The sequence below is a fragment of the Myotis davidii genome, unplaced genomic scaffold (genome assembly GCF_000327345.1).
Source record: "Myotis davidii unplaced genomic scaffold, ASM32734v1 scaffold233, whole genome shotgun sequence".
NCBI lineage: Eukaryota > Metazoa > Chordata > Mammalia > Chiroptera > Vespertilionidae > Myotis > Myotis davidii.
In genome coordinates this window covers 446,097-455,834 of record NW_006285917.1, presented here as the reverse complement: position 1 = coordinate 455,834, position 9,738 = coordinate 446,097, and the positions used below count along the sequence as shown (strand labels likewise).

Sequence of the window (9,738 nt, the reverse complement as noted above, 5' to 3'; positions counted from 1 at the left end):
AGGGCAGTGCCAGGGTCCTAATTAACCTTTCCCTGACAAGATGCACCCCAAGAATAGTGACTCTACCATCTGTGGGTTTCCACTTATTCGGTGTTTTCTTGTGCATCCTACTCCCCCAACTGTACTTTAAAGTCTCTAAAAATTAGTCTAGGATTCAAGACCCTTCATACCAGGTAAACTGTCCCCAACTTCCCTCTTGTTTTTCCTCCCAACTGGCTCAAGTCAATGCTAATCTATTTGCCACCCCTTGAACATAACAACACTCTTCTCTACGCTCTCCAAAACGTTCCCATTCTCTAAGGCCACTGGACATGCCACCTCTTTCAGAATGCTTTCCCTGACTGCCTCAGCTCAATGCCTAAGGGAACAACGGCTCCCATCCTGGGAAGTTCTCCACAGCGCCTACGCCAGTGCTCTGCAACATGGGGCAATGACTCCTTGCACTATAGCTTAAGAGCAGAGAGAGGAAAAGACGGCTAAGGCATGTGGGGCTGCAAAACTGAACCCAATTCTGATGCTAACTACCCGGGGTTAGCCCACGCCCAACAGGTTTAAGGGCAAAGTCCCAAATAAGACTCCCCTCATTTCAGACGCCAGCTTCAAGTTCGAGGGTCCCCAGGCCACCTATACTTCTGGCTATAAATTCAGGGGTCTCCATGACACCCTAAGGTTTAATAATTTGCTAGAATAACTCACAGGACTCAGTAAAGCACTTTACCTACAATTACAGTTTATTATAAAGGATACCAATTACAAGCAGCCAAATGAACAAACATATAAGGCAAGGTCCGGGATGATCCAAAACAGCTTCCGTGCCCTCCCCCCACAGAATCATGACACATCACCTTCCCAACATATCCATGTGTCCACCAACCAGGAAGCTCACCAAAGCCTGTGTCCAGAGTTTTTATTAGAGTTTCACTATGTAGCCATCACTTATTGAAATCATTGCCCTGGCCAGTTTTGCTCAGTGGATAGAGCCTCAGCCTGTGGACTGAAGGGTCCCAGGTTCAATTCCGGTCAAGGGTACATGCCCGGGTTGTGAACTCCATCCCCAGTGCGGGTAGGGGGGAGGGAGGGCGTTCGGGAGGCAGCCAATCAATGATTCTCTCTCATCATTGATGTTTCTATCTCTCTCCCTCTCTGAAATCAATAAAAATATTTTAAAAATCATTTTGTATTTATATTCTTTTATAAAAGCATTTTGGATACAGAAAAATAAAATCATTGGCCACATGGTTGAACTCAATCTCTAGCCCCCTTTGCTCCATGGAGGCTGATATCACCTGACTCAAAGCCCCAACCCTCTAATCACATGGTTGGTCTTTCTGGCATGGTCACCCTCATCCTGAGTCAAACTTCATCATAAACTCAGGTGTGGTCTGAGGGATCCACCATGAATAACAGAAATTCCTATCACTTGGGAAAGTCCAAGGATTTAGAGGCTCCCTCTAAAGAACCAAGGACAAAGACCAGTAAAATTCTTTATTATATAATTGGGGTGTAGAGAACAGGGGAGACTCAGACACTTATAGTAAAAGCCGTAATTTTGAAAGCTGGAGATGACTTGTCCCAGAAGAGCCCGTGTGCTCCTCATTAAGGTGGTCTCAGGACCTTCTCTGCTCCCAGCTTGATTCACTTTCCCAACCCTTGCCAAATGGGCACACCAGCCAGCCATGCAACAGACATAAGAAATGAGTGAGCTGGAAACACCAGGTTCCCATCCACCCACCACCTGCTCCCCAGAGCGCCCGGAGCAGAAGACAAGCCACTGGACAGGCCTCTAGCAGAGGCCTGCTGATTTGGTAAGGCAACTGGAAATGTTTACATCACCCCCCAGCTGCCCTTTGCCAACAGTGAAGAGGTAGGAGGGAAAATATAAACTACCACTTTCCACCCCTGTCATGTTCCCAGGACAGGGAAAAAGCACCAACACAAAAAGATTTAGGAGCTTTTAATGCTTAGACTGAAAAATCACAGGCTGGGTTTTTCATAAAGTCATTGGTCCATCCCTGGCAGGGCAAGTCTGCCCTCACCCAGGCCACAGGTGGAGGCTGAGACTTCTCCCCACGGCCTTCAAGTGGAGGGGCTTCCCTTGTAGTGCAGGGACCCCCCAACCGGAGACAAGAAAAAAGAGGTGTAATGAGCATCTATGTGCCAGGTACCACACAAGGCACTTTAAGTGTTATCTCAGTTAATCCCCACACCAACCCCATGAGGTAGGGATCCCCACGCTACAGATGAGGACCCCAAGGCTTGAAGAGGTTAATCAACACGCCCAAAGTCAAGTTCACAAGTCTCAACAGGTCTTCGAGCCTTCCCCACGCTGCCACACTGAATTCTTCCTCTCTCTGATCCAGCCTCAGTCTTCCGTAGGTTCATTCTTAATACCCATGCCCCATGCTTTGTCCTGGTCCCTGTGAGGAGAGGGGTCAGCTGAAGGACACTCCTCCCTGAGAATGGGTGCGCATCCTGGCAGGATCTTTTCTCTGAGATAGCAAATAAGACCTTGGAGGTCACTCAGCTGAACAGAGGCTCTCAAAGAAACAGTGAAGTAAGCAGTTTGCAGGTGTTGCCTCTCTGTGGCGTTCGGTTCCAAAAAGGCAGTGCTCAAAGGAAGGGGAAGAAGGCGGGAATCAGGAGAGCAAGCCGGAATAGTGTCAAAACTGCTGTGGCAGGTCCCAGCAACCAGACACCCGAGGAGGATCTTCCTGCTCCGGTCCAGGAGGCGTGTAGTCATCTGCTCGCCCAAGAAGGACCTGGGGGCCTTGAATGTGTCCCTCTGCCAGGCCCCAGGGACGCTCATTTTGTTAGCAGCGGCAATAGCCCCAGCTCATTCAGTCTCTCCTTGGCCACTGGCTCCCAGCCCTTGTTGGCCTGTGGGCTCCGAGGGGAGGGGTGCAGGAGCCCCTCCACCTGGACCTCGGGCATCAGGCTAGCCAGAGCCCGCCGTGCCCGCTGCTCCGCCAGCCGCCCCACGCCCACTACCAGCCGCACCCCCAGCAGCTGCACCTGCCGGCTGAGGGCCGCGTCACAGAGCCCAAGAAGCTGTTCTCGCTGCTTGGCAGGCAAATCGGCGGGGGTGAGGTTGCGCCCACTGGGAGCCAGGAAGAGCAGAGGACACAGATTGTGGACAAAACAGTGGCGGAAGAAAACCTCGGGCTGTCCACAGAGGTTCCGGAAAAAGCCCCAGAACCGGGCACCACTCACCTCTGACTGTGGGCACTCCAGCCCCAGCACTGGTCGCTTAGGGTGTTCTTGAGGAGGGCTCAACACAGAGCCCCCAATTCCCAACCAGTCCCGGACTACGCTCACTTCCCCAAAGGGTACCTGTGGAGGAGAGAGACATGACGGTTCCAACTGGAGACCTGACACCGGTTCTCTGGACCAACTGACCCCTTTTCACTTTCCATGAGGATCTAGCCTGAATACCTCTCCCCACCCACCCGAAGGCCTGAGACTAGGATTCCTGGTCCTGTGGTTTGATCCTGTCCCCTTTCTCCAATTTTCCATTGTGGACTGTGGTCCAGACCTATTTGTTTGCCTCTACCCCCACTAGCCCTTGGGACCACGTACAGGGAGTTCACGGGGATACCGGGCCCTTCATAAGGCCTGATGGGTAGGACTGAGGACGAATGGATGGTCTGAGACAGAGAGGCTGCCAGGGTTAGAGGAGGCACAAGGATAGGGCTGACCACTGCTCTCTGGGTGCCCTCTCAGCCCCAAGCCTCAGGCTGTCATTTCCATCGATCATCATTGACCACCTTTCATCCCCCAGTTGGGGTCAATAAAAGCGATTGAGCCTCCTGCCCTGAAGCCTCTTCCCCTCCCCCACCTGCCAAGCACCCCACCAAGGGGCAGTCACTCATCCCGGGGCCTGAGAGATACGCAGGCAGACCCTGAAGCCTGCGCTGGTCTGAACCTCTCCTCAGCTAAGAAACAGAGCCCAGGCTGCCTGAATACGCTGCATCGATTCCATACCGACCCGCCAAGCAGTCTCTCCTGAGGGCCCAGTAGTCCTGGTCCCTCTCCTGATCCCAACCACATTCTAGGGAGAAGGGAGATCCGGTAAGGTAAGGATGGGGCTGGCGGAAGGAAGGGCTCTCGGAGGCAATTAGCGGACAGCTCACGGAGGAAACGGAACTACCATTAATGTCCTTGGTTAACGACGGGCAGTGAGGCCAGGAGGATGTCTGAGACCCACAGGAGCCAGTGTGTATCGGGAAGGGATGGGAGCCACGCACACCCGCACGGCCACAGCCGCACACATACTCCTCCTCCACAGCACATGCAGCCAAGCATCCCCCTGGAGCTTCCCACTCCACCCACCAGGGACAGCCAAGCCCTTTACCCCAGTCTGGGCCATGCCAAAGGGCCCCGGGTTCATGCCCAGGAAGAGCACTTGCTTGGGGCCCTGGCAGTAGCGGGTCACGTAGCTGCGATGAGGCTCCCACGCGTATTCCACAGGATTGTAGATAATGCCCACAGGCTCAGAAAACTGCAGCTGGCTCAGCTCAGCATTGAGCCGAAGCTCCTCCTCCAGGAAGCCCTCAGCCAAGCTTCGAGGGCAGAGCTGGGGCTCCACCAAGGTACCTGCAGGCTCATGGAGGGGCCCCGGTGGGAAAGCCTGGGGCACAGCCATGTCACCGTCACCTGGAAGAGAGATGGACAGAGGCCCCTCAGCCCTAGAGTGGGAGGGATCCAGACCGGCCAAGGCTCCACCACCATTTCCTGGACTCGGAAGAGACTGTATCAGTCATCCCCAACCTCCAGGCAGGACCAAGCTCATCTCAGTTCTCGGTAATGAAAAAACCTCTTCTCTTCCCCTTCACTCATCACCTGGTGTGAATAACCCATCCCCCACTCCAAGCCTCCTTTCCATCAGGCTAGGTCTTGAGTCTGTTCCTAGGCCAGTGATGGCGAACCTTTTGAGCTCAGCGTGTCAGCATTTTGAAAGACCCTAACTTAACTCTGGTGCCGTGTCACATATAGAAATTTTTTGATATTTGCAACCATAGTAAAACAAAGACTTATATTTTTGATACTTATTTTATATATTTAAATGCCATCTAACAAAGAAAAACCAACCAAAACAATGAGTTCGCGTGTCACCTCTGACACACGTGTCATAGGTTCGCCATCTCTGTCCTAGACCATGGCAAGCTACGGTAAGTTTCCAATAAATGTCTACTGGTGGCAAAATTTCAGCACCTTCGATGTCCCCCTAACAAAACAAGCCCAGCCAGGATGAGCCGTGTCCTGGGAACCAATGTGCTGAAGAATGAGATGCAGGTGCAAAGCCATAGCTCAGAGACTAATTACTAAGGGCTAATTGCAATAGCTTCCAGGTGGTAAGCAAGTGCTCCGTGCCAGATACACCCCATGGATACTCATAACAACCCCAGGAGATGGGTATTATTGCTCCCATGTTACAGGTGAGAAGACTGAGGCTTAGCAAGATCAAGCAACTTGCCCAGGGTTATGCAGTTAGCAAGTCATGAACCTGGGATTTGAACCCAAACTATCGGACTCAAGACTGAGCCCTGAATCACCCAAACCATCTTGCCTTAGATCAGTGGTTCTCAACCTTGGCTGCACATTAGAATCACCTGGGAATCTTTTTAAAATCCTGATTTCCTGGCCTCATCCTCCGGAAATTCTGTTTCTTTGTTATGGGGTGGGGCCACAACATTAGCAACAAAGAAACAGAATTTCCAGAGGATGAGGCCCGGCAATCAGGATTTTAAAAAGATTCCCAGGTGATTCTAACGTGCAGCCAAGGTTGAGAACCACTGCCTTAGATGATTCACTCAGCCACCCCTGCTAATTCTACAACCTCCCCAGCCCAGTCCAGCTTCTTGCCCACATTCAAGAATCCTCAGTGGTAAGTGGGATGACTACCAGACTCTCTTACAAGCAATGTAACCAGAGCCAGTCTCTGGATTCCTCATCCAAATACTAAAAATAACAACATTCACTTAATAATGTTGATATAAGAGTGATTTCATTTATATGCGTGATCTAAAAGGCAAAATAAACGAACAAGAAGAACAGAAACAGACTCATAGACACAGAGAACATTTTGATGGTTGCCAGATGGGAGAAGTGTTGGAGGAATGGGTGAAAAAGCTGAAGGGATTACATACAAATTGGTAGTCATGGTGATGTAAAGCACATCATAGGGAAAATAGTCAATAGTATTGTAATAACTGTATGGTGTCAGATGGGTACTAGATTTATCGGGATGATCACTTCATAAGCTGTATAAATGTCTAAACACTGGGGTGTACACCTGAAAATAATATACTATTGTATGTAAACTGTATTTGAAAAATAGTTACTTTAAAATAATATTAATATGCCCAGCTGGTGTGGCTCAGTGGTTGAGTGTTGACCTACGAACCAGGAGGTCACAGTTCCATTCCTGGTCCAGGTTGCAGGCTCAACCTTCAGTGGGGGGCATGCAGAAGGGAGCTGATCAATGATTCTCTCTCTTTTGTTTCTCTCACTCTCTTCGAAATCAATAAAAACATATTTTTTAAAAATCCTATATAATAAAAGCCTAATATGCTAAGTGTTCAACCAGTCATTCGACTGGTCGCTATGACACGCACTGACCACCGGGGGCAGACATTCCAACCGGTAGGGATCTTGCCTGGACTGGGCGAGATCCCGGCTGGGAGAGACAGGCCGGACACGCCCTGAAACCCTCCCACAGTCCCTCCCCAACCCCGATCGTGCACCAGTGGGGTCCCTTGGCCTGGCCTGCACCCTCTCGCAATCCAGCACCCCTCAGGGGATGTCAGAGAGCTGGTTTCAGTCCAATCCCTGCAGGCTAGGCCAAGGGACCCCACCAGTACACGAATCCATGCACCAGGCCTCTAGTATAATATAAAAGAATGAGATGTTGCATGTAAAGGGGGAGGAAGGGGAAGGGGGAAGAGAAGAAGAAGAGAGGGAAGAAGAAGGGAGAAAGCAGAGGGAGTATTCAAGCAAGCTTAGTAATCTGGCACAAGGCCTGGGAATCTGTATTTTTGACAAGCTTCCCCAGGTGTTTCTGATGGTTGGTGAAGGCTGAGAACCATTGTGTCACCATGGTTAGTAGTTTCTTCATAAATTCATATACCTCCCTCTTCAATGTACTTGAGATCAGAGGCCAGTCACTGGTCACTTTCCCTCCATATCTGCACGGTCTTAGCTCTTACTAAGTAGCCAACGAATACCTGCTCAGCTCTGTCCATCCCTATTTAAACTACCTCCTACCGAGGAGCCGTTCCTGATGGACTCGGCTCCACTTCTACATCCTGACTCGCTGAAGGCTCAGCTGCCCACTTGTACTCTGCCCCTTCCCAGGGCTTGCCAGGCTCTGGGGCTTTCCATCAGGTCTGGACCTCCCATAGCATAGACCATGGTTCTTTCTCCCTCTCAACCCCTGGCCCAGGTTAAGAGTAACCCAGATAGGAACTCAACGTTGACACAACAGCTTGATCCATCAACCTGTTCTCTGACCCTAGCCTGGAGGAAGAGAGGGGAAAAAATCAGGGGCCAAACTTAGGAACTCCTTCCCCCGTCTGGTCTCAGAATTCTTTAACTGATCTATCCAGCTGGCTACCCGGGGCCAACTGGCCTCAGGCACATGCTGAGAAGGCAGCTGGGGAGGGCTCCAATGCCTCAGAGGCTCTTGCTTTGCCTCTCCCCAGGTAGCACCAACATCAGTGGACTGGCTGCTCCAGATGCGGGATCTCTCTCGGCCGTAAGTGGGACCTACCTTTGATTTCAGAGACCTATGCTGGAGACAGCAAGGCTGGGGGTACACAAAGTGACAAGGGTTATTTCAGTGTTCCAGGGTTTCAAAGCCTGATCTGACAGCAAGAGCCACAGAATGGGTGTCATCTGACTCAAGTTCTAGTCCAGGTTTCAACTCTAAGAAGGTTCTCTCTAGAGCAGTGGTTCTCAACCTTGGCTGCACATTAGAATCACCTGGGAATCTTTTTAAAATCCTGATTTCTGGGCCTCATCCTCCGGAAATTCTGTTTCTCTGTTACTAATGTTGTGGCCTCACCCCATAACTAAGAAACAGAATTTCCGGAGGATGAGGCCCAGAAACCAGGATTTTCAAAAGATTCCCAGGTGATGCTAAGGTGCAGCCAAGGTTGAGAACCACTGCTCTAGAGAGTCACTTAACTCTATGAAATGAAAATGAGAAATTCCACCTAACCTAGCACCAGTAGGTTTATTTTTTTCAATATGTATGAGTCTTTTACATGATAGGTACTGTAATAGTCTGTTTCTTGGTGGGGAAGAAATCCCAAATGAAAAAAACAACGTAGGCCAGGCTCATGAACCACTGAGATGACAGATAAACAACTGTGACACACTGTGGTTGGAGCTTTAATGTCCCCAACAAAACACTGTAAGAGCCCAAAAGAGGAACTTGGAGGCACTATCTAAAGTCATCAAGGGCCAGAGACTTAAGGCACATACTGGTAGATGCTTTATAAATCACAGTGTCGTGTCACATTAAGTGCAGAGGAAGCGGAGGGTGACCCAGCGAGAAGTCTGGACACCTAGGCTTTCTGACACTAAAACCAATAATTATAATAAAGATAACAGAGCACGCGCTCAAAAATACCACTTCATCCTTGCTCCTGGCTCCGAGGGGGCAGAAGACTAAGGCTCCCTAAGAAACCTCCGCGTGCGCCCGACGAGAAAGCCTCGGCCCGCAGGCCTCCAGGCTTCCAAGGGCTGCGCGCTCCCTGCGCCGGATGGAACAGCGCGAGGGGCCCCAAAACGCAGACATCCCGACTCTCCGCCTGCCGCCACCCCGAAGCCGCGTAAACCCCGAGCCTGCCCCGGTCGCCCCGGGGTTCTAGGCTACAACTTCCTCACCTGGCTCAGCTGCCCATCCGGTTTCCGAGTCCTTTTCCCCGCCCCCGGGCGCGGAGGACAGTGGGAATCGTAGTCCGCTCTGCTTAGGAAAGGAGATTGGCGTAGTCGCGGCCACTTCCGCCGGAAATGCGCAAGTCCCCGGAAAGCGTGCTAAATTAGCGCTAAGCGATGCTGGGGGTTGTAGTTTATTCTTTACTTCAGGGCTGAATCAACAACATTTGAGAAGTGAGGGCCAGGCTTTTTAAGGACCTCGAAGATCCTGGGTTCTAGCCCTAAGGCATCAACCTTCCATAGCTCATCCACAACACTTTCCCCAAAGGGGTTAAGAATCAAGGAGCTTCAACAATCCCCAACCTCCCAACCCACCTGAGGGTATTAACATGGTTAAAAACCATTCCTAGCCCTCTGGTTGCCCCAGGTGTAAGAGACCTCTCCTTTGCAGCCCTCCTAGGACTGTATGTAGAACATCCACAGAGGCACTTCTGTCATCTCCTAACAACTCCTTTTTTAAAATATATATAATTGATTTCAGAGAGGAATGGAGAGGGAGACAGAGATATAAACATCAATGATGAGCCCTGGCTGGTTTGGCTCAATAGGTAGAGCATCGGCCTGTGGACTGAAGGGTCCCAGGTTCGATTCTGGTCAAGGGCACGTGCCTGGATTGTGGGCTTGATCCCCAATGTGGGGTGTGCAGGAAGCAACTGATAGATGATTCTCTCTCATCTTAGATGTTTCTATCCCTCCGTCTCCCTTCCTCTCTGAAATCAATAAAAATATATTTTATTTTAAAAATCAATGATGAGAAAGAATCATTGATCAGTTGCCTCCTGCACGATCCCTCCTGGG

At 50.6% G+C, this 9,738-nt stretch overlaps 1 protein-coding gene across 1 annotated transcript; it reads right to left on the bottom strand.

Annotated features, from left to right (window-relative positions):
- Window positions 1-1,939: 1,939 nt before the first annotated feature.
- SMUG1 (single-strand-selective monofunctional uracil-DNA glycosylase 1) lies at window positions 1,940-8,984 on the bottom strand. The gene is made up of 3 exons (XM_006756948.2): window positions 8,890-8,984; window positions 4,352-4,653; window positions 1,940-3,330 (listed from the first exon to the last, which is right to left on the bottom strand). The coding sequence occupies exons 2-3, from the start codon at window positions 4,640-4,642 to the stop codon at window positions 2,803-2,805; spliced, it is 819 nt and encodes a 272-aa protein (XP_006757011.1). The 5' UTR covers window positions 4,643-4,653; window positions 8,890-8,984; the 3' UTR covers window positions 1,940-2,802.
- Between the last annotated feature and the right edge of the window lie 754 nt (window positions 8,985-9,738).